The sequence below is a fragment of the Oncorhynchus mykiss genome, chromosome 13 (assembly GCF_013265735.2).
Source record: "Oncorhynchus mykiss isolate Arlee chromosome 13, USDA_OmykA_1.1, whole genome shotgun sequence".
In the NCBI taxonomy this organism is placed as follows: Eukaryota; Metazoa; Chordata; class Actinopteri; order Salmoniformes; family Salmonidae; genus Oncorhynchus; species Oncorhynchus mykiss.
The window spans coordinates 30825004-30850532 of record NC_048577.1 but is presented as its reverse complement, the minus strand read 5'-3'; the positions used below and the strand labels follow the sequence as shown (position 1 = coordinate 30850532).

Sequence of the window (25529 nt, the reverse complement as noted above, 5' to 3'; positions counted from 1 at the left end):
TTTGTGACTAATGATTGGATAGTCTGTTGAGTGACCGTTATACTACCCAATATTATTTCCACACGGGGCGGGGTTTATTTTACATTCTGAACACGTTGGAGGAGTCAGGAAGTTTAGTAACAATACCTACATTTTTGGGAACTTTTGACAACTACGGGCGTTTATTTTGGTCTTAAAATAAAAAATGGCGTCTCTAAATGGGAAACCGGACGTAATATTTGTAAGTTATTTAATGAATATTGATATTTCCTTGTGGAATTCTCTCAGCATGCTGTAATATTTATGCGGCCTCCTCGACCTCGGCTGTGTCGATTTGAATGTCCCGGCAAACTGTTCCTTGAGATACTGTACAGTCTACTGTGTGTGAATTTACAGCATATTGTTGCCCTTTCTATTCTCCGAGCAACGTTGCACTAGTTTTGAGAACAGTGCCGCGTTTTTCGAAGGAGAGAAAAGTGTTCAACTTCCGAAGGAGAGAAGGCTTCCTGTTGACCGTTTTGCTGGGTTTGTGATGGTATTTTTCAGGAGGAAGATGACCTGCCTTATGAGGAGGAGATCATCAGGAATCCGTACTCGGTCAAGTGCTGGATGCGTTACATCGAGTTCAAACAAAACGGCACAATGTCCATCCTCAACATGATATACGAACGAGCTCTGAAAGAGCTACCTGGCAGGTAGAGGCAACGTTTCTCCCAATCCTGGTCCTGGGCAAAGGGGTGCGTGCCATGCATAGTTTTGTTTTTGCCCCAAAATACACCCCCCTTGGCCTCCAGTGCCAGAATAAGAATACACTGCTAAAGGTTCATGGAAAATACTGTAGTGTCCCAGACTAATGTTTGTAGTCTGTCTCTAACTAGAGACAGGAACATTTTCACAGACAGTTACTGTTGCACATATACAGTTGAAGTCGGAAGTTTACATACACCTTAGCCAAATACATTTAAACTCAGTTTTTCACAATTCCTGACATTTAATCCTAGTAAAAATTATCTGTCTTACATCAGTTAGGAGCACCACTTTATTTTAAGAATGTGAAATGTCAGAATAATAGTAGAGAGTGATTTATTTCAGCTTTTATTTCTTTCATCACATTCCCAGTGGGTCAGAAGTTTACGTACACTCAATTAGTATTTGGTAGCATTGCCTTTAAATTGTTTAACTTGGGTCAAACATTTCGGGTAGCCTTCCACAAGCTTCCCACAATAAGTTGGGTGAATTTTGGTCCATTATTCCTGACAGAGCTGGTGTTACTGAGTCAGGTTTGTAGGCCTCCTTGCTCGCACATGCTTTTTCACTTCTGCCCACAAATTTTCTATAGGATTGAGGTCAGGGCTTTGTGATGGCCACTCCAATACCTTGACTTTGTTGTCCTTAAGGCATTTTGCCACAACTTTGGAAGTATGCTTGGGGTCATTGTCCATTTGGAAGACCCATTTGCGACCAACCTTTAACTTCAAATCAAAATCAAATCAAATCAAATTTTATTTGTCACATACACATGGTTAGCAGATGTTAATGCGAGTGTAGCGAAATGCTTGCGCTTCTAGTTCCGACAATGCAGTAATAACAAGTAATCTAACTAACAATTCCAAAACTACTGTCTTGTACACAGTGTAAGGGGATAAAGAAAATGTACATAAGGATATATGAATGAGTGATGGTACAGAGCAGCATAGGCAAGATACAGTAGATGGTATCGAGTACAGTATATACATATGAGATGAGTATGTAAACAAAGTGGCATAGTTAAAGTGGCTAGTGATACATGTATTACATAAGGATACAGTCGATGATATAGAGTACAGTATATACGTATGCATATGAGATGAATAATGTAGGGTAAGTAACATTATATAAGGTAGCATTGTTTAAAGTGGCTAGTGATATATTTACATAATTTCCCATCAATTCCCATTATTAAAGTGGCTGGAGTTGAGTCAGTGTGTTGGCAGCAGCCACTCAATGTTAGTGGTGGCTGTTTAACAGTCTGATGGCCTTGAGATAGAAGCTGTTTTTCAGTCTCTCGGTCCCTGCTTTGATGCACCTGTACTGACCTCGCCTTCTGGATGATAGCGGGGTGAACAGGCAGTGGCTCGGATGGTTGATGTCCTTGATGATCTTTATGGCCTTCCTGTGACATCGGGTGGTATAGGTGTCCTGGAGGGCAGGTAGTTTGCCCCCGGTGATGCGTTGTGCAGACCTCACTACCCTCTGGAGAGCCTTACGGTTGAGGGCGGAGCAGTTGCCGTACCAGGCGGTGATACAGCCCGCCAGGATGCTCTCGATTGTGCATCTGTAGAAGTTTGTGAGTGCTTTTGGTGACAAGCCGAATTTCTTCAGCCTCCTGAGGTTGAAGAGGCGCTACTGCGCCTTCTTCACAATGCTGTCTGTGTGAGTGGACCAATTCAGTTTGTCTGTGATGTGTATGCCGAGGAACTTAAAACTTGCTACCCTCTCCACTACTGTTCCATCGATGTGGATAGGGGGGTGTTCCCTCTGCTGTTTCCTGAAGTCCACAATCATCTCCTTAGTTTTGTTGACGTTGAGTGTGAGGTTATTTTCCTGACACCACACTCCGAGGGCCCTCACCTCCTCCCTGTAGGCCGTCTCGTCGTTGTTGGTAATCAAGCCTACCACTGTTGTGTCGTCCGCAAACTTGATGATTGAGTTGGAGGCGTGCGTGGCCACGCAGTCGTGGGTGAACAGGGAGTACAGGAGAGGGCTCAGAACGCACCCTTGTGGGGCCCCAGTGTTGAGGATCAGCGGGGAGGAGATGTTGTTGCCTACCCTCACCACCTGGGGGCGGCCCGTCAGGAAGTCCAGTACCCAGTTGCACAGGGCGGGGTCGAGACCCAGGGTCTCGAGCTTGATGACGAGCTTGGAGGGTACTATGGTGTTGACTGACTGATGTCTTGAGATGTTGCTTCAATATATCCACATAATTTTCCGCCCTCATTGATGTCATCTATTTTGTGATGTGCACTAGTCCCGTCTGCAGCAAAGCACCCCAACAACATGATGCTACCACCCCGGTGCTTCACTATTGGGATGGTGTTCTTTGGCTTGCAAACCTCCCGCTTTTTCCTCCAAACATAACGATGGTCATTGTAGCCAAACATTTCTATTTTTGTTTCATCAGAACAGCGGACATTTCTCCAAAAAGTACAATCTTTGTCCCCATGTGCAGTTGCAAACCATAGTCTTTTTTTATTGCTGTTTTGGAGCCGTGGCTTCTCCCTTGCTGAGCAGCCTTTCAGGTTATGTCGATATAGGACTCGTTTTACTGTGGATATGGATACTTTTGTACCTGATTCCTACAGCATTTTCACAAGGTCCCTTTTCGCACCAAAGTACGTTAATCTCTAGGAGACAGAACGTGTCTCCTTCCTGAGCGATATGACGGCTGCTTGGTTCCAGGGTGTTTATACTTGTGCACTATTGTTTGTACAGATGAACGTGGTACTTTCAGGCATTTGGAAATTGCTCCCAAGGATGAACATGACTTGTGGAGGTCTACAATTATTTTTTCTGAGGTCTTGGCTGATTTCTTTTGATTTTCCCATGATGTCAAGCAAAGAGGCACTGAGTTTGAAGGTAGGCCTTAAAATACATCCACAGGTACACCTCCAATTTACTCAAATGATGTCAATTAGCCTATCAGAAGCTTCTAAAGCCATGACATCATTTTCTGGAATTTTCCAAGCTGTTTAAAGGCACAGTCAATTTAGTGTATGTAAAACTTCTGACCCACTGGAATTGTGATACAGTGAAATAATAAGTGAAATAATCTGTAAACAATTGTTGGAAAAATTACTTGTCATGCACAAAGTAGATGTCCTAACCGACTTTCCAAAACTATAGTTTGTTAACAAGAAATGTGTGAAGTGGTTGAAAAACAAGTTTTAATGACTCCAACCTAAGTGTATGTAAACTTCCGACTTCAATTGTAGGGCTGATTTCCAGGACTCATCTTAAACTAGCCTTTCAACGAATCTGAGAGTGGAAGACGCCTATTTCTCGTCTCTAACATGTAGTCTCATTTTTGTGACCAGTCCCATCACAAGTCAGACTGTTGAATAAACTTAATTTGAACCTGCTTGACCTGTTGTCTGCTGATTTTGTCTTAATGTAGGAGTTACTCTGAGACAAAATATCCACAGAGTAGTGTTATTAACCCGACTTTTAGTACGCTGGTCTGTATGCCGGTTTGTATTTCTGTTTTATATTTTCAATGCTGACACAATTTGCACGCAACTTACACAATATGTCAACAATGGCCGAGTTTAACCAAAGCACAGACCACATGTTGTCCCACGCAAAGAGCTGGCAAATATCACAAAAACTTCCAGCTGACTGTGAGGGAACGCGCTTTGGTCGACAGCATTCGGTTACATCCGGCTATTGTTCACATATTGTGCATCGCGTGAAATGCGTCAAGAATGGAAAATGCAAGCAACAGAACCTTCCGGCCCTCAAAAACGCGAGGTAAACAACACTATCCTGTGGTTACCTTATCTCCACTTCCTACCACCAAAAGAACCAACAGCATGGACAACCGGTAGAGTATGTTAAAATATCATTGTATTCAACATTCTGGCTTGTTGAGACTATTGTGTCTTTACAGCAACTTCTTTCAGACTGACATCCATGGAGTAACCATGGTAACATGCTGATGTTTAGACAAATCTTAGACCTAGTCCTGGACTAAAAACATTTGTCAATCAGTCTCTGGAAAATCGGCCCAAAATCTAGGCTTATTTGAAAATCATAGAATGGTATGGTATTCAATAACAACCAGTGTCTGGGTTATGGTTTTAGGCATTGCTAAATGTCATGACTGTGTTCACGGATTGTTCATACGTGACCTTGCAGTTACAAGTTATGGTACAACTACCTGAGAGAGAGACGGAAACAGGTCAAAGGGAAGTGCATCATGGAGCCAGCCTACGAGGAGATCAACAACTGCCATGAAAGAGCACTGGTTTTCATGCACAAGGTAGGCATATGCTTATGTCCCGTTGTCCGTCCATCCCCTGTTAAGAGAAAATACTCGCACAAACTCTGAGGAATATCATTGTCCATTCATTGGCACAGACTATCACAGAGTACATTTATGTGTGAGAGTATTTTTTACTTGGAAGTAGATTTTGTCGTCTGAGATTGTAGGAATAGTATCCCACATAACTTGTTCTTCCCGTGGATGTCCTAGATGCCGAGGATATGGCTGGACTACTGCCAGTTCCTGGTGTCTCAGTGTAAGATCACCAGGAGCAGACGCACATTTGACCGAGCGCTCCGAGCCCTTCCCGTCACTCAGCACCCTCGCATCTGGCCCCTGTACCTCCGCTTTGCCCGGAACCTGCCCCTGCCTGAGACCGCCATCCGTGTCTACCGCAGGTACCTCAAGGTAAGAGGACATTTCTAGAAGATTTGCTCCTCTGTGATTGAACTACAACCAAAGCTGAAGCCACGGAAGCCTCACCTTATGGAAGATAGTCACAGGATTAAAAAATAAATAAATAACAAATCAGAATTCACATTAATACACACTATTTATTTTCAACAATGGTGATAAGATTTTGTCTTGGTTATGAGATTATAACAACACCAACCACACGTCACATCAGAAACCTACAATATATCACTTAACATAGAAGGTAGGCCTGGAATAGATGACAGTGTGCATTTGCCCGTAGGCGTATGTACACCTGATCTCCCACCTCCAGCTGTAGAGTGACTGCATCCCCGTTATCTGCTGTATCAGTACTAGACTTGTGATCAGATGTAATAGGCATACACTCTTCATTCTTGAACAGGGATGTGTGGGAGTCTTCAGATCCTCCAGCATGAAAGAAGAAGCTGAAGTAGTACACCCCTCTTACAGGGGCTGTTAACTCTCCTATGTGGGGGTGGTAGGCATTGCCAATGTTAGGGATGACCTTGCTGTAGGTCAGATTAGTTCCTGGCTGAAGGGCCCTATTTCTCCAGTCTCTCTCAGGACAGTGGAGAAGAGCACCTTTGACTCCTAGTTTTTCCATTGTGGTTTGCAGTTTTTCCACTGTGGTTTGCGGTTTCTCCTCCATGACTCCGAATTCTGTAATCAGAGTCAACATGTAGCATGAGTTCTGCAGCGCATTCCACCTCATGTTCAGTCATTGGGGTGTCGTCCTGTGCCACAGACAGGCCGCAGCTCAGAGACACCATCAGAAATGCAGTAGTTTTCATCCTTCACCTGGGTTCTGATACCTCTCTGAGTAACCTGTATTGGTCGGCCTAACCTTTTTTTGATTCCAGAGTTCTCTCAGCTTCTTTTCAAGCAGCCAGGTTTGACGTGATCCAGTTCACTGGAAGTTAGTCCTTGTTGGTTTTATAGTTAACTATTCAACCTTATAGTCCATAAGTCAGACCCCCAAATTTGATCTGTCGGTACCATCTGGGGCTGTGATTTTTTGTTGTTGTTTATTTGTCTGTGATTTTGTACCTAGAGTGGGCTTGGACAAAGCTTACTTACTGGCCCTGTTCCTAGAGTTTCCTAACTTGTGATAACATTGCAGCAATGTCATGTTGTGTGTGTAATCTCCAAATCATATATCATTAGAAATCTGAAACATTTTCTGAATATTTGGGTCAAGAGAGCTCTGACCTCTAGGGTTCATATTGGAATTACCTGTATGCATTACCCTGATAACCCTAGATATTTATTTAGCTCTTGTAATTATTTGAAGGAATGGACAGGACCATATACATGCGTTCAAAATATTTTCTCTCTGCTTAATGTTTTCTTGTCTTCCACACAAGCAGCAGTGTGGTATTCCAGAATTATATATATATATTTTTCTCCCCAATTTAGTGGTATCCAATTGGTAGTAGTTAGTCTTGTCTCATCACTGCAACTCCCGTACGGACTCGGGAGAGGCGAAGGTCGAGAGCCATGCGTCCTCCGAAACCCAACCAAGCCGCACTGCTTCTTGACACAATGCCCATCCAACTCGGAAGCCAGCCGCACCAAGGTGTCGGAGGAAACACCGTACACCTGGCGACCTGGTCAGCGTGCACTGCGCCCGGCCCGCCACAGGAGTCGCTAGTGCGCGATGAGACAAGGATATCTCCGCTGGCCAAACCCTCCCTTAACCGGACGACGCTGGGCCAATTGTGCGCTGCACCATGGGCCTCCCGGTCGCGGCCGGCTGCGACAGAGCCTGGACTCTAACCAAGAATCTCTAGTGGCATAGCTAGCACTGCGATGCAGTGCCTTAGAACACTGCGCCCGTATTCCAGAATTATTAGATACATGGTTGATAAAGAAAGCTACATTTATATATTGGTTGTCATGTGCCAAAAGTTTATATTTCTCAAAATGACAGTTATTTCTGCAACAGCCCCCTGGATTTGACTCTCTCTTTCTCTGCAGCTGTCCCCAGAGAATGCGGAGGAGTACATAGATTACCTGCGTTCCTGCGGCAAGCTGGATGAAGCAGCAGTACGTCTGGCAGCCGTTGTCAACGATGAGAGCTTTGTGTCCAAGGAGGGAAAGTCTAACTACCAGGTAAGACCACGTCTGGCTCATCCTCCTTATCCCCATGTTGTTGTGTGGTTGATATCTAACGTTATCCCCATGTTTGTTTGGTTAATATCTAACAGCTATGGCACGAGCTGTGTGACCTGATCTCTCAGAACCCAGACAAGGTGAACTCTCTGAATGTTGGGGCCATCATCCGTGGAGGCCTCACTCGCTTCACAGACCAGCTGGGCAAACTCTGGTGCTCCCTGGCTGACTACTACATCCGCAGTGGACATTTTGAAAAGGTACTGGTCTGGATAGATGCTTCCCAAACGGCAGGGATGACCCTATTCCCTTTGTATTGCACTACTTGTGACCAGAGCCCTATAGACGATCATCTTTATAGTCCACTTTTGACTCTGTCGTCATGCATCAGGGTCATTAGAAATGATGTAGGATTATAGGGTAACTCACCACCATAACATTGTCATAATATATATTTGACACGTTTTTAATAGCTATCATGCATGTTATGAAGCTTTACAACATTGTTATGTAGTGCAAGTTAAGTGTTAATAAATATATTCACAGTTTTTGGGATGCACACACACAGACTAATTTGAATGCTTGTGTGTTGTGGCCCACCAGGCTCGTGATGTGTATGAGGAGGCCATCTTGACGGTGGTGACGGTGAGAGATTTCACCCAGGTGTTCGACAGCTACGCCCAGTTTGAGGAGAGCATGATCGCTGCCAAGATGGAGACTACCTCAGAGTTGGGGAAAGATGAAGAAGGTAGGTGCATCTCAATAGTCTAAAGTGTCTTACTCTCCTTGTCTCCTGCTCAGATCTCAAATAACTATTAACCTGTCTAGGACTAGCGGAACCCCACCCCTCCCGCAACAGCCAAATTAACAACAACAAAAATTAAAATTCCTCAAGCATACAAGTATTTTGCACCATTTTAAAGATACAATTCTCGTTAATCCAGCCACAGTGTCTGATTTCAAAAAGGATTTACAGCGAAAGCACCACAAACGATTATGTTAAGCCACAGAAAAACTGTCATTTTTTCCAGCCAAAGAGAGGAGTCACAAAAAGCAGAAATAGAGATACAATTAATCACTAGCCTTTGATGTTCTTCATCAGATGACACTCATAGGACTTCATGTTACACAATACATGTATGTTTTGTTTGATAAAATCTGAGTTTACATTGGCGCGTTACATTCAGTAGTTCTAAAACATGCGGTGATATTGCAGAGAGCCACATCAGAAATACTCATAATAAACCATGATAAAGATACGACTATTATACATGAAACTTTAGATAAACTTCTCCTTAATGCAACCGTTGTGTCAGATTTCAAAATAACTTTACGGAGAAAGCAAACCATGCAATAATCTGAGTACAGCCTTTAGACAACAAAGCAGCCAAAAAGATACCCGCCATATTGGGTAGTCAACATTACTCAGAAATAGCATTTTAAATATTCACTTACCTTTGATGATCTTCATCAGAATGCACTCCCAGGAATCCCAGTTCCAGCATAAATGTTTTGATTTGTTCGATAATGTCGATCAGTTAGGTCCAAATATCTTCTTTTGTTAGGGCGTTTGGTAAACAAATCCAAAAGCGCGTTCAGGTTTAGAAACTTCAGAGTGTTTTCTATCCAATACTAATAATAATATGCATATATTAGCATCTGGGACAGAGTAGGAGGCAGTTCACTCTGGGCACGCTATTTATCCAAAAGTGAAAATGCTGCCCCCTATCCCAAAAAGGTTAAGGGAAATCGATTCCTGACCTAGGTATCCATGTTACTGTTTTCCCAATCCTGGTTGCGACTTTGAGTAAAAAAAATCGAGTTAAAACAAATGTTATTTGTCACGTACACAGTTTACAGAAATGCTTGTGCGCTAGTTCCTTCAACATAAATGCAACTGAAGAGAGTAGTCTTGGGAAGCCAGCCATTTTAGAGTATTGAGATGCACCCAGTGTGTCTGGATTGTAGAGTATCACAATTTCTCGCAAAAATAGATTTGATCTCAACGAGAATAACTGTAAATAAATATTACAAGGGGGGGAATCACAGCCGCAAGTGAATGCTTTGCCTTTGTCGTTATGCTCAACTCGTGTTCCCTTTCCCGTCTCAGAGGACATAGACCTGGAGCTGCGTCTGGCCCGCTTTGAGCAGCTGATCGCCCGCAGGCCCCTCCTGCTGAACAGTGTGCTGCTGAGACAGAATCCCCACAACGTCCACGAGTGGCATAAGAGGGTCAAACTGTACGAGGGGAAACCACGACAGGTAGCTGAAACCAGAAGTGGATGATCCAGGATCAGTTTATTCTGAATATGATTATATGAACAGATGGGACCAGATCCTAGATCAGCACTCTGAGACCCTTTGTGGATACAGGCCCTGAGCTCTTAGCCCTAGTCTTACTGTGCCATCTTTTTGGCACTGTCTCTAATACCCATTTTATTCTACTGAACTGCGGTGTACTGCCCTGGCCTGGTTCCGCGTCCACTGTTGTAGCTGGAACTGTGATGTGAAATGAAAATATCCGAGCCAGCGCAGTACTTTTCAGGTTGGAATTATGTGAAAAGGGTTTGAGAAAAATCCGAGCTAGTTTACATCTGTGTTATTGGTAGAGAGTAGCAATTAATACATGTTTAAAGATTTTACATTTAACATGGTTTCTTAGTCTTTCTAGCTGGCAATAGGTACCTTGCATGCTCTTCCTCACATACATGTACAGTGTCTCTTAACCCCCTTTTCAGATCATCAACACCTACACAGAGGCAGTTCAGACTGTGGACCCTATGAAGGCTACAGGGAAACCCAGCTCTCTCTGGGTCTCCTTCGCCAAGTTCTACGAGGAGAACGAGCAGCTAGACGACGTGAGTCTCAAACTAAGGTTTCCCCATTTAGGAGATTTACTCCTTCAACCCAAGAGGAAGTTAAGTTTTATTTATTGTTTTAAATGTTCTTTTTCCACTTTTCCCCACCATCAGGCGCGGACCATCTTTGAGAAAGCCACCAAGGTGAACTACAAGCAGGTTGACGACCTGGCTGGCGTGTGGTGTGAATACGGGGAGATGGAGCTACGCCATGAGAACTACGAACAGGCGCTACGTATACTGAGGGTGAGACGGAAACACAGGCACAACAAATACTGTCACACACTCCAAAGACACGTACATTTTGTTTTTACTTTTCTGTCATCCTGAATTATTTCTAATGCGTTTAAACTGCTACACATTGCTGTGTGGGCGGCTGACCTGTACTTGCTTTTTTAATGTATCTATTTAATAACTTCAATAAATGAATACCCTCATCTAATCTCAAATTCTATGATGTAGACTGCTCTTCTCATAGTTTCAAATATTCTTTCTATAGATGTACATTTTTTATTTTACCCTTATTTTACCAGGTAAGTTGACTGAGAACACATTCTCATTTACAGCAACGACCTGGGGAATAGTTACAGGGGGATGAATGAATGAACTGGATGCATGTCTGTGCAAATATCCCTCGACTTTCTCTCTTTCCAAATATGTAGAAAGCAACTGCCATCCCGTCCAAGAAGGCAGAGTACTTTGACGTGTCAGAGTCCGTGCAGAACAGAGTGTACAAGTCTCTGAAGGTCTGGTCCATGCTGGCTGACCTGGAGGAGAGTATGGGAACCTTCCAGGTACTTTCTTCATGTTTCCCTCTACGGTGTCTGTCTTCGTTGTATTTCAATTGCACTGATTTAGAAAGGAAAAGAAGGTAGCTTTGATGCAACACATCTAAGCCTGCATTTATACAGGCAGCCCAAATCTGATCTTTTGCCCCATTATTGGCAAAATAAATATCTGCTCTTATTGGTCAAAAGATCAGAATTGAGCTGCCTGTGTATACGCAATAGTCAACTAACGTTTTGGCTGCAAGAAGCTTTCATTAAAAAAAAAAAAAAAAAAAACATTTATTTAACTAGGCAGGTCAGTTAAGAACAAATTCTTATTTACATTGACGGCCTACCCTGGCCAAACCCGGACTACGCTGGGCCAATTGTGCGCCGCCCTATGGGACTCCCAATCATGGCCAGATGTGATACAGCCTGGATCTGAACCAGGGACTATAGCGACGCCTCTTGCACTGAGATGCAGTGCGCCACTCGGATGCAGTGCGCCACACTTAGACCGCTGCGCCACTCGGGAGCCCAAAAATCCTTCATTAGGGTTTCTGGATTGGATTGATTAACATTGTTTAGGTTATACGTTTCTTGTATTCCGTGAGCTCTTCTCTCAGATGAAATCTTGTTAGAATAGGAGAAACTGAAAATTGCATCTTGTGCATAGTGATGACCCGGTTTTAGGGACCAAACATGTAACGACCATACGATGTAACTAACAACCCTACCTTTTGTCTTGGTCGTTTCTCCCCGTCAGTCCACCAAGGCGGTGTACGACCGCATCATTGACCTGCGCATAGCCACGCCCCAGATAATCATCAACTACGCCATGTTCCTGGAGGAGCACAACTACTTTGAGGAGAGCTTCAAGGTGACACCAACCACCTGCCCTGCTGCACACATCTCACTAGCCTGGTCCCAGTTCTGTTGTGCTGTCTTGACAACCTTTATGGTCATTGTCATGATGCCTGAACTGGGACCAGTCTAACATTTCACAGCCTAGAACATAAACGCTAACTCATACTGCATTCAAACTGTTACTTTACAACTGGGTCATGTCTAGGGCCGAGTTCCCTACTGAACACGAACGACCCTGACCATGCCTTCACCCTTAACTACAGCATTTTGATCAGTTGTAAATTCCTGTCGCTGATGGTCTTCATGCACTCTCTGCAGGCGTACGAGCGTGGCATCGCCCTCTTCAGGTGGCCCAACGTCTATGACATCTGGAACACCTACCTCACCAAGTTCATCGACCGCTACGGGGGCAAGAAGCTGGAGAGGGCCCGGGACCTGTTTGAGCAGGCGCTGGATGGCTGTCCAGCCAAGTTCGCCAAGAGTAAGATACATTGTTGTCTACGTGACTTCTGTATGTCTTTATGTCTAATGCATGTTTGTGACGTCTGTCTAGACTCTAAGTTGACATGCTGTACAATGAAAAAATAATTTCCTGACTTATACAATAAAGTCATCATCATCACAGTTGCTTTTTAGGTACTGAGAAGCACCAAAGAAAATACAATCCTTTTCACACTACGAAGCCAAGCTGTACTGTGCTGGCCTGGTTACGCATCGACCACAGTTGCAGGAATCGTGCTGGGAATGACAGATGTTAAAAGACCATGACCGAGCCAGCTCAGTACGGTTCAGGTTGGCATGATAGTATGAAAAGGGTGTTCAAGTATCTTTCAGCCTCAGTCAGTTTTTATAATCAGTTTGTTGCTGGGTTCTATTTGTGATAATGGCCTTATTTATGTGGTACTATCCCCCCAGCTACAGGAATGACGAGTGATATGTTAACTATTTTCTGTTGTGATTGACAGCTATCTACCTGCTGTACGCCAAACTGGAGGAGGAGTTTGGGTTGGCGCGTCACGCCATGGCGGTGTACGAGAGAGCTACGCAGGCGGTGGACAACACGGAGAGGCATCACATGTTCAACATCTACATCAAGAGGGCTGCAGAGATCTACGGTGTCACCTACACCAGAGCGATCTACCAGAAAGCCATCGAGGTAAGAGTGTAGTGGCTCATTTTGTTATGCACACACACACAGGTACATCTCAATAGTCTAAATCAGTGTCCCGTGAGGGGCGTCCAATCCGGCCTGTGGATGGTTTGAGTAAAAAAAAAATATATATATATATATATATATTTTTTTTTTACTCAAACCATCCACAGGCCGGATTGGACGCCCCTCACGGGACACTGATTTAGACTATTGAGATGTACCTGTGTGTAAAGTCGGAAGTTTACATACACTTAGGTTGGATTCATTAATACTCGTTTTTCAACCACTCCATTTCTTGTTAATAAACTATAGTTTTGGCAAGTCGGTTAGGACATATACTTTGTGCATAACACAAGTAATTTTTCCAACAATTGTTTAGACAGATTATTTAACTTATTCACTGTATCACAATTACAGTGGGTCAGAAGTTTACATACAATAAATTCCGTGAAGCTTCTGATAGGCTAATTGACATCATTTGAGTCAATTGGAGGTGTATCTGTGGATGTATTTCAAGGCCTACCATCAAACTCAGTGCCTCTTTGCTTGACATCATGGGAAAATCTAAATACATCTTCCAAGACCTCAGAAAATTGTAGACCTCCACAAGTCTGGTTCATCCTTGGGAGCAATTTCCAAACACCTGACGGTACCACGCTCATCTGTACAAACAATAGTACGTAAGTATAAACACCATGGGACCATGCAGATATCATACCGCTGAGGAAGGAGACACGTTCTATCTCCTACTTTGGTGCGAAAAGTGCAAATCAATCCCAGAACAACAGCAAAGGACCTTGCTGGAGGAAACGGGTACAAAAGTATCTATATCCACAGTAAAACGAGTCCTATATCGACAACCTCAAAGCCAGACTACGGATTGCAACTGCAGATGGGGACAAAAAATGTACTTTTTGGAGAAATGTCCTCTGGTCTGATGAAACAAAAATAGAACTGTTTGGTTATAATGACCATCATTATGTTTAAACGAAAAACAGGAGGAGGGACTGGTGCACTTCACAAAATAGATGGCATCATGAGGACGGAAAATTAGCTGGATATATTGAAACAACATCTCAAGACATCAGTCAGGAAGTTAAACTTTGGTCGCAAATGGGTCTTCCAAGTGATGGACAATGACCCCAACCATACTTCCAAAGTTGTGGCAAAATGCCTTAAGGACAACAAAGTCAAGGTATTGGAGTGGCCATCACAAAGCCCTGACCTCAATCCTATAGAACATTTGTGAGCAGAACTGAAAAACCATGTGCAAGCAAGGAGGCCTACAAACCTGACTCAGTAACACCAGCTCTGTCAGGAGGAATGGTCCAAAATTCACCCAGCTTATTGTGGGAAGCTTGTGGAAGGTTACCCGGAACATGTGACCCAAGTTAAACAATTTAAAGGCAATGCTACCAAATACTAATTGAGTGTATGTAAACTTCTGACCCACTGGGAATGTGATGAAATAAATAAAAGCTGATATAAATCATTCTCTCTACTATCATTCTGACATTTCACATTCTTAAAATAAAGTGGTGATCCTAACTGATGTAAGACAAGGAATTTTTACTAGGGTTAAATGTCAGGAATTGTGAAAAACTGAGTTTAAATGTAGTTGGCTAAGGTGTATGTTAACTTCCGGCTGTTTTATATACATACATACATATAGTACACGTCCAAAGTTTGGACATGCCTGCTCATTCCAGGATTTTCTTTATTTTTACTATTTCTACATTGTAGAATAATAGTGAAGACATCAAAACTATGAAATAACACATGGAATCATGTAGTAACCAAAAAAGTGTTAAACAAATCAACGTATATTTTCGGATTCTTGGCATTCTCTCAACCAGCTTCATGAGGTCACCTGGAATGCATTTCAATTCACAGGTGTGCCTTGTTATTTTGTTGAATTTCTTTCCCTCTTAATGCGTTTGAGCCAATCAGTTGTGTTGTGACAAGGTAGGGGTGGTATAAGACCAAGTCTATATTAGGGCAAGAACAGCTCAAATAAGCAGCGAGAAACAACCGTCCATCATTACTTAAAGACATGAAGGTCAGTCAGTCCGGAAAATTTCAAGAACTTTGAAAGTTTCTTCAAGTGCAGTTGCAAAACCTATCAAGCGCAATGATGAAACTGGCTCTCATGAGCACCGCTACAGGAAAGGAAGACCCAGAGTTAAACCTCTGCTGCAGAGGATAAGTGGATGAGAGTTAACTGCACCTCAGATTGCAGCACATATAAATGCTTCACAGAGTTCAAGTAACGGACACATCTCAACATCAACTGTTCAGAGGAGACTGCGGGAATCAGCCCTTCATGGTCAAATTGCTGCAAAGAAACCACTACTAAAGGACACCAATAAGAAGAAGAGGCTTGCTTGGGCCAAGAAACACAAGCAAGGCACATTAGACCAGTGCAAATCTGAGATTTTTGGTTCCAACCGCGGTGTCTTTGTGAGACGCAGAGTAGATTAACGGATGATCTCTGCATGTGTGGTTACCACCATGAAGCATGAAGGAGGAGGTATGATGGTGTGGGGTTGCTTTGCGGACGACACTGTCGGTGATTTATTTAGAATTCAAGGCACACTTAACCAGCATGGCTACCACAGGATCCTGCAGCGATATACCATCCCATCTGGTTTGCGCTTAGTGTGACTATCATTTGTTTTTCAACAGCACAATGACCCAACACCTACCTGTGTAAGGGCTATGCTGCCCTACCAAGCAAAAAGGCAGCATCTGCTCACTTGGTCAAAAATGAGTTAATGTCATTTTTGCTACATTAAATACATGCTTCATCACGTGGACAAGTATCCTGCCTCTATTGTATGGTGTTTTGGAGAAAATGGGGGTCCTTGTTAGCAGTAACTGCATAATGTTACTGTGATACCAAGGTTAATAAAAGCCATTTTTCTCAGTTCCACTCTGAGCAGTTACTGCCTTTTTGCTTGGTAGGGCAGTTTGACCAAGAAGGAAAGTGATGGAATGCTGCATCAGATGACCTGGCCTCCACAATCACCTGACCTCAACCCAATTGAGATCAAATCAAATGTATTTATATAGCCCTTCGTACATCAGCTGATATCTCAGTGCTGTACAGAAACCCAGCCTAAAACCCCAAACAGCAAGCATTGCAGGTGTAGAAGCACGGTGGCTAGGAAAAACTCCCTAGAAAGGCCAAAACCTAGGAAGAAACCAAGTTTTTTTCAACTGTAACCAGGTGGCCAGTCCTCTTCTGGCTGTGCCGGGTGGAGATTACAACAGAACATGGCCAAGATGTTCATAAATGACCAGCATGGTTATATAATAATAATCACAGTAGTTATCGAGGGTGCAGCAAGTCAGCACCTCAGGAGTAAATGTCAGTTGGCTTTTCATAGCCGATCATTGAGAGTATCTCTACCGCTGCTGCCATCTCTAGAGAGTTGAAAACAGCAAGTCTGGGACAGGTGGCACGTCCGGTGAACAGGTCAGGATACCATAGCCGCAGGCAGAACAGTTGAAACTGGAGCAGCAGCACGGCCAGGTGGACTGGGGACAGCAAGGAGTCATCATGCCAGGTAGTCCTGAGGCATGGTCCTAGGGCTCAGGTCCTCCGAGAGAGAGAGAGAGAGAGAAAGAAAGAGAGAATTAGAGAGAGCATACTTAAATTCACACAGGACACCAGATAAGACAGGAGAAGTACTCCAGATAAAACAGACTGACCCTAGCCCCCCGAAACAAAATACTGCAGCATAAATACTGGAGGCTGAGACAGAGGGGTCAGGAGACACTGTGGCCCCATCCGATGATACCCCAGGACAGGGCCAAACAGGAAGGATATAACCCCACCCACTTTGCCAAAGCACAGCCCCCACACCACTAGAGGGATATCTTCAACCAACAACTTACCATCCTGAGACAAGGCTGAGTACAGCCCACAGATCTCCGCCACGGCACAACCCAAGGTGGGTGCCAACCCAGACAGGAAGATCACGTCAGTGACTCAACCCACTCAAGTGACGCACCCCTCCTAGGGACGGCATGAAAGAGCACCAGTAAGCCAGTGACTCAGCCCCTGTAATAGTGTTAGAGGCAGAGAATCCCAGTGGAGAGAGGGGAACCGGCCAAACAGAGACAGCAAGGGCGGTTCGTTGCTCCAGAGCCTTTCCGTTCTGGGCCAGACTACACTCAATCATATGACCCACTGAAGAGATGAGTCTTCAATAAAGGCTTAAAGGTTAAGACCGAGGATGCGTCTCTCACATGGGTAGGCAGACTATTCCATCAAAATGGAGCTCTATAGGAGAAAGCCCGGGCTCCAGCTGTTTGCTTAGAAATTCTAAGGACAATTAGGAGGCCTGCGTCTTGTGACCGTAGCGTACGCGTAGGTATGTACGGTAGGACCAAATCAGAAAGATCGGTAGGAGCAAGCTCATGTAATGCTTTGTAGATTAGCAGTAAAACCTTGAAATCAGCCCTTGCCTTAACAGGAAGCCAGTGTAAGGAGACTAGCACTGGAGTAATATGATCAATATTTTTGGTTCTAGTCAGGATAACTGAAGTTTATTTAGTGCTTTATCCGGGTAGCCGGAAAGTAGAGCATTGCAGTAGTCTAACCTAGAAGTAACAAAAGCATGGATTAATATTTCTGCATCATTTTTGGACAGAAAGTTTCTGATTTTTGCAATGTTACGTAGATGGAAAAAAGCTGTCCTTGAAACTGTCTTGATATGTTTGTCAAAAGAGAGATCAGGGTCCAGAGTAACGCCGAGGTCCTTCACAGTTTTATTTGAGACGACTGTACAACCATCAAGATTAATTGTCAGATTCAACAGAAGATCTCTTTGTTTCTTGGGACCTAGAACAAGCATCTCTGTTTTGTCCGAGTTTAAAAGTAGAAAGTTTGCAGCCATCCACTTATGTCTGAAACACAGGCTTCTAGCGAGGGCAATTTTGGGGCTTCACCATGTTTCATTGAAATGTAAAGCTGTGTGTCATCCGCATAGCAGTGAAAGTTAACATTATGTTTTCGAATGACATCCCCAAGAGGTAAATATATAGTGAAAACAATAGTGGTCCTAAAACGGAACCTTGAGGAACACCGAAATGTACATTTGATTCTGTCAGAGGACAAACCATTCAGAGTCAAACTGATATCTTTCTGACAGATAAGATCTCAACCAGGCTGGCACTTGTCCGTGTTGACCAATTTGGGTTTCAAATCTCTCCAAAAGAATGTGATTGATGGTATCAAAAGCAGCACTAAGGTCTAGGCGCACGAGGAAAGCTGCAGAACCTCTGTCTGATGCCATTAAAAGGTAATTTACCACCTTCACAAGTGCAGTCTCAGTGCTATGATGGGGTCTAAAACCAGACTGAAGCATTTCGTATACAATGTTTGTCTTCAGGAAGGCAGTGAGTTGCTTTTTCAAAAAAAATTGAGAGTAATGGAAGATTCAATATAGGCTGCTAGTTTTTTATATTTTCTGGGTCAAGGTTTGGCTTTTTCAAGAGGGGCTTTATTACTGCCACTTTTAGTGAGTTTGGTACACATCTGGTGGATAGAGAGCTGATTATTATGTTCAACATAGGTGGGCCATCACAGGAAGCAGCTCTTTCAGTAGTTTAGTTGAAATAGGGTCCAGTATGCAGCTTGAAGGTTTAGAGGCCATGATTATTTTCATCATTGTGTCAAGAGATATAGTACTAAAACACTTGAGTGTCTCTCTTGATCCTAGGTCCTGGCAGAGTTGTGCAGACTCAGGACAACTGAGCTTTGGAGGAATACCCAGATTTAAAGAGGAGTCCGTCATTGGCTTTCTAATGATCATGATATTTTCCTCAAAGAAGTTCATGAATTTATTACTGCTGAAGTGAAAGCCATCCTCTCTGGGGAATGCTGCTTTTTAGTTAGCTTTGCGACAGTATCAAAAATACATTTCCGATTGTTCTTATTTTCCTCAATTAAGTTGTAAAAATAGGATGATCGAGCAGCAGTGAGGGCTCTTCGATACTGCACGGTACTATCTTTCCAAGCTAGTCGGAAGACTTCCAGTTTGGTGTGGCGCCTTTTCCGTTCCAATTTTCTGGAAGCTTGCTTCAGAGCTCGGGTATTTTCTGTATACCAGGGAGCTAGTTTCTTATGAGAAATGTTTTTAGGGGTGCAACTGCATCTAGGGTATTGCGCAAGGTTAAATTGAGTTCCTCAGTTTGGTGGTTAACTGATTTTTGTCCTCTGACGTCCTTGGGTAGGCAGAGGGAGTCTGGAAGGTATCAAGGAATCTTTGTGTTGTCTGAGAATTTATAGCACGACTTTTGATGCTTCTTGGTCGGGGTCTGAGCAGATTATTTGTTGCAAATGTAATAAAATGTTGGTCCGATAGTCCAGGATTATGAGGAAAAACATTAAGATCCACAACATGTATTCCATGGGACAAAACTAGGTCCAGACTGTGACAGTGAGTAGGTCCAGAGACATGTTGGACAAAACCCAGTAAGTCGATGATGGCTCCAAAAGCCCTTTGGAGTGGGTCTGTGGACTTTTCCATGTGAATATTAAAGTCACCAAAATTATTATATTATCTGCTATGACTACAAGGGCCGATGGGAACTCAATGAGGAACGCTGTATATGGCCCAGGAGGCCTGTAAACAGTAGCTATAAAAATTGATTGAGTAGGCTGCATAGATTTCATGACTAGAAGCTCAAAAGACGAAAACGCCATTTTTTTATTTTGTAAATTGAAATTTGCTACCGTTACATTTTTAATTACACCGCCGCCTTTGCGGGATGCATGGGTGATATGGTCACTGTAGCTAGGAGGTGAGGCCTCATTTCTCACAGTAAATTCATCAGGCTTAAGCCATGTTTCAGTCAGGCCAATCACATCAGATTATGATCAGTGATTAGTTCATTGACTATAACTGCCTTTGAAGTAAGAGATCTAACATTAAGTAGCCCTATTTTGAAATGTGAGGTATGATCTCTTTCAATAATGGCATCAATGGAGGAGGTCTTTATCCTAGTAAGTTTGCTAAGGCGCACAGACACGGTCTCAATGGGGATAGCTGAGCTAACTACACTGACTGTGCTTAGTGGCAGACTCCACTAAGCTGGCAGGTTGGCTAACAGCCTGCTGCCTGGCCTGCACCCTATTTCATTGTGGAGCTAGAGGAGTTAGAGCCCTGTCTATGTTGGTAGATAAGATGAGAGCACCTCTCCAGCTAGGATGGAGTCCGTCACTCCTCAGCAGGCCAGGTTTGGTCCTGTTTGTGGGTGAGTCCCAGAAAGGGGGCCAATTATCTATCTATCTATATTTTAGGAGGGGCAAAAAACAGTTTTCAACCAGCGATTGAGTTGTGAGACTCTGCTGTAGAGCTCATCACTCCCCCTAACTGGGAGGGGGCCAGAGACAATTACTCGATGCCGACACATCTTTCTAGCTGATTTACACGCTGAAGCTATGTTGCGCTTGGTGACCTCTGACTGTTTCATCCTAACATTGTTGGTGCCGACGTAGATAACAATATCTCTATACTCTCTCCACTCGCCAGTTTTAGCTTTAGCCAGCACCATCTCCAGATTAGCATTACCGTCGGTAGTGTATGATCGCTGGATGATTTGTTTTAAGTCTAATACTGCGGGTAATGGAGTCACCAATGACTAGCGTTTTCAATTTGTCAGAGCTAATGGTGGGAAGCTTCGGCGTCTCAGACCCCGTAACGGGAGATGGCTCGGCCAATGACTCCGGATCGTTGCTTAATAGGGAGAACCGGTTGAAAGTTTCTGTCGGCTGAATGAGCGACACCGGTTGAGCATTCCTATAGCATTTCCCTCCAGAAGCCGTGAGAAAGTTGTCCAGCTGCGGGGACTGTGCGAGTGGATTTATACTAATGTTACTATCTGTACTTACTGGTGGCACAGACGCTGTTTCATCCTTTCCTACACTGAAATTACCCTTGCCTAACGATTGCGTCTGAAGCTGGGCTTGCAGCACAGCTATCCTCGCCATAAGGCGATCGTTCTCCTGTATATTATGAGTACAGCGACTGCAATTAGAAGGCATCATGTTAATGTTACTACTTAGCTTCGGCTGTTGGAGGTCCTGACGAACAATGTCCAGATAAAGCGTCCGGAGTGAAAAAGTTGAGTGAGGGAAAAACAAAAAATATAAACGGTAATTAAAAAGTAAAAAACGTAAAGTTGTCAGGTAGCAAAGTAAGGTTGTTTACGTGTTGCTGTGCATGTTGTTGCCAAGTCTGCAAGTTGTGACCGGAAGTAACCCTAGAAGAGGGTGGCTTGGGATGAGTTGGACCGCAGAGTAAAGGATAAGCAGCCACAAGTGCTCAGCGTATGTGGGAACTCCTTCAAGACGGTTGGAAAAGCATTCCTCGTGAAGCGGTTTGAGAGAATGCCAAGAGTGTGCAAATCTGTCATCAAGGCAAAGGGCACCTATTTGATGAATCTAAAATTATATTTTGATTTGTTTAACACATTTTTTGTTTCCTACATGATTCCGTATGTGTTATTTCATAGTTTTGATGTATTCACTATTATTCTACAATGTAGAAAATAGTACAAATAAAGAAAAACCCTTGAATATGTAGGTGTGTCCAAACTTATATAGATTCAAAAAAATTGTGGGGGGGCGAACAAACTCAATATACTTTCAAATGACTAAAACCAAATAGAAACGTTGTAAAAATTATAAGAGACCTACATTCATACCATTTCTTGACTGTCTCCAGCTCGCTAATAATCACTGAAATGAAAGCTAGACAATCAGTGAGCATAAAACATTTCCCAAAAGATGGATATTGGAAAATGTTTTGCTAATTCTGACGGCAAAGAAAGATAACACATCTTCTGTTTCGGCTCTCCGGACCTCGTTGAAGAACGAATGCAGCCCCGATGGCAAAATGAGTTAGACACCCCTAAATTAATCATGTGATTTTTCTTTATTGAGATGGTGCAACTAATATATTCGAATATATAATATAATATGTTGTTTTCTTCCAGGTGCTTCCAGACGAACACTCCAGGGACATGTGCCTGCGCTTCGCTGACATGGAGAGCAAACTGGGCGAGATCGACCGGGGCAGAGCCATATACTCCTACTGCTCTCAGATCTGTGACCCAAGGGTGAGCTCTCACACTCTGACCTAGGGTCCTCTTCATTAGTGCGCACTAGAGCTGGGCAATATGAAAAAATCCATATTGCGATAAATTGCCTGAATTGATGTGATAACAATAAATAGAGTGATACGTTTATAACATTAATGTGCTACCACTACTACTAGTTTGATGGTTGTAGCCACAAAATGGGCAATTAACAATCACTCTGCAAACGTATTTAATTTCAAACTTCACATTTCTCTAGTGTACGCTACTTATAATTAATGATATAAGCAAAATGCCTGCGATAAGTTATCGGTATGGTCGGTGACGATAATTTGTGGTTTATTGTCCCAGCTGTAACGCACACAGTAAGAAAATGTTATTGAACAGAAAACTAGCTGTTCTTATTGGACAATCCACGTACTCCTTCCCTGTTTCAGTCCTTTCCTCAATTTGTGGAAACACAGGTTTGTGCACAGTAGCGATAAAAAGTTTTACTTCCTGTATGTGTGTTTGCTTCAGATGACGGCCACGTTCTGGCAGACGTGGAAGGAGTTTGAGATCCGCCACGGGAACGAAGACACTATCCGGGAGATGCTGAGAATCAAGCGCAGCGTCCAGGCCACGTACAACACACAGGTCAACTTCATGTCCTCACAGATGATGAAGGCCACCACCAACGCCACCAGTAAGAATGCGCACACACACACACGCATACAAACATATACGCACCCACACCTTCGGTCTCTAATGATGAATCAATTAATCTCGTGTCATCTTCCATGTTGATTTTTAACATGATTTTGAAGTGTCATGCTTACAGCTGTAAATGTTTTTCATGAAAAACACAGGCCAGATGGGGCTTGGTTAGTGTTAGGGCTAAATCAGTGTTAGGGTGTACCTCTGTATAACTCTGTTATTTTATGTCTGTGCAGTCTCAGACCTTGCCCCGGGCCAGCTGGGGCTGGATGATATGAAGCTGTTGGAGCAGCAGGCCCAACAGCTGGCTGCCGAGGCTGAACAGGACAAACCCAAACTCAAAGAGAAGATCCTCTTCGTCAGGTCTGTCATCCATCCCCCCACCCATTTAGCATCCTTTCCATTGTCCTCTGAAAACCCAACTGCAGACCAGGGCCCGTATCCACAAAGCGTCTCAGAATATTAGCGCTGATCTAAGATTTTAAATCATAATGAATAAGATAATATGGACAGATCCTCGATCAGCACTCCTATTTTTAGATGCTGTGTGGATACGGGCCCAGTAAGTGGGCAGTCATTTAATATAAATACAACAATGCAGAAATGGTTCAATACTGGTCTTAACCACTCTGTGTCATTGTGAATCTGTTTGTTTAGGAGTGACACATCTCGGAGTGAGCTGGCTGAACTGGCCAAACAAGCCAACCCCGATGAGATTGATATTGAGGATGAGGATGGTGATGATGAAGACCAGGGCCCAGAGGGTGAGTTACAACACCACTAGGTGGCGCTGTTCAGGAGGGAGCAATGCTACAGAACATTCACATAGAAATGGACTGTGTAGATTACAGAAAATTATTCTGTCATATAATATAGAAGCATGACAACTCTATACATTGCATTTCTATCTGCAATGTTTTGAATGTTTCACTTGATTGAATATGTTCTAGCTGTTTTCTTGACAACCCTAATAATAAAAAATATTAATAAATATATAAACACCTCATCACATTAGTGTATTCGGCTATTTCAGCCATACCTGTTGCTGACAGGTGTATAAAATTGAGGATACAGCCATGCAATCTCAAAAATTAGCAGTAGAATGGCCTTGATGAAAGCACAGTGACTTTCAACGTGGCACTGTCATAGGATGCCACCTTTCCAACAAGTCAGTTTGTCAAATTTCTGTCCTGCAAGAGCTGCCCCAGTCAACTAAGTGCTGTTATTGTGAAGTGAAATCATCTAGGAGCAGTATGGCTCAGCCGCGAAGAGGTAGGCCACACATCTGTCCTCGGTTGCAACACTCACTACTGAGTTCTAAACTGCCTCTGGAAGCAAAGTCAGCACAAGAACTGTTGTTGGGAGCGTCATGAAATGCGTTTCCATGGCCAAGCAGGCGCACACAAGCCTTCAGCCTTCACACAAGCATCACGCTTCACATTCTGGGTTTGGTGGATGCCAGGAGAACGCTACCTGCCCGAATGCATAGTGCCAACTGTAAAGTTTGGCGGAGGAGGATTAATGGTCTGGTGCTGTTTGTCATGGTTTGGGCAAGGCCCCTTAGTTCCAATGAAGGGAAATCTTAACGCTCCAGCATGCAATGACATTCTAGACGATTCTGTGCTTCCAACTTTGTGGCAACAGTTTGGGGGAAGGCTCTTTCCTGTTTCAGCATGACAATGCCCCAGTCCACAAAGCGAGGTCCATACAGAAATGGTTTGTCGAGATCAGGGTGGAGCCCTGACCGTAACCCCATCAAACACCTTTGGGATGAATTGGAACCTAATCGCCCAACATCAGTGCCCGCTGCAATGTTCCAACATCTAGTGGAGCGCATTCCCAGAAGAGTGGAGGCTGTAATAGCAACAAAGGGGGGACCAACTCCACTAGATGTTGGAACATTGCTGCGGGTACGGATGTTGGCCAATTAGGTTCCAATTCATCCCAAATGTTTTTGATTTTGGAATGACATTTTGGAATGAAATGTTTGACGAGCAGGTGTGTGTCTTTGAGAGAGCGAGAGATGCCTTGCAGCACAGCGTGATGGCTGCAACAAGCATGTGACCTGTTTACTTTGAGAGTGGTGTCAATGTTCCAAATGGCACCCTATCCCCTATATAGTGCACTTTTTTAACTGGTCATAGGTAGTGCACTATATAGAGGATAGGGTGCCATTTGAGACACTACCATGGTGTTTATGTAAATGTGTGCTTTGATTATGTTTGTCTCTCTCCAGAGGTGCAGCTGGAACAGAAAAGTGTCCCCACTGCTGTCTTTGGAGGGCTGAAAGAAGGAGAAGATTGAATACAGAATGTTGGGATGGTATCTGTCCCACAGACATGACATCACAGACGAGCTCCATGGTCTACGAATGGAGCCTTCAACACCCGTAAAATGTATGATGAAAATAGATTGTATGGAATGTGAACTTCGTCGTTGATCTTTTCTACAGTGGCAAGAAAAAGTATGTGAACCCTTTGGAAATACCTGGGTTTCTGCATAAATTGGTCATAAAATTTGATAATCTAGGT

General features: G+C 43.5%; 1 protein-coding gene across 1 annotated transcript; it reads left to right on the top strand.

Moving 5' to 3' along the window:
- Positions 1-59: 59 nt before the first annotated feature.
- On the top strand, positions 60-25529 carry LOC110485139 (pre-mRNA-splicing factor SYF1). The gene is made up of 19 exons (XM_036940739.1): positions 60-220; positions 526-674; positions 4873-4996; positions 5210-5407; positions 7412-7546; positions 7642-7806; positions 8150-8294; positions 9657-9808; positions 10285-10404; positions 10519-10650; positions 11067-11198; positions 11938-12051; positions 12357-12519; positions 13004-13194; positions 22201-22323; positions 22822-22987; positions 23235-23361; positions 23656-23762; positions 25235-25529. The coding sequence occupies exons 1-19, from the start codon at positions 185-187 to the stop codon at positions 25300-25302; spliced, it is 2547 nt and encodes an 848-aa protein (XP_036796634.1). The 5' UTR covers positions 60-184; the 3' UTR covers positions 25303-25529.

Excerpts from the sequence above, each read along its gene's own strand:
- LOC110485139 (XM_036940739.1), top strand. The coding sequence starts at position 185 with ATGGCGTCTCTAAATGGGAAACCGGACGTAATATTT. Across the intron at positions 221-525 it reads GGAAACCGGACGTAATATTT|GAGGAAGATGACCTGCCTTA; the intron begins GTAAGTTATTTA and ends GGTATTTTTCAG. Across the intron at positions 8,295-9,656 it reads GTTGGGGAAAGATGAAGAAG|AGGACATAGACCTGGAGCTG; the intron begins GTAGGTGCATCT and ends TTCCCGTCTCAG.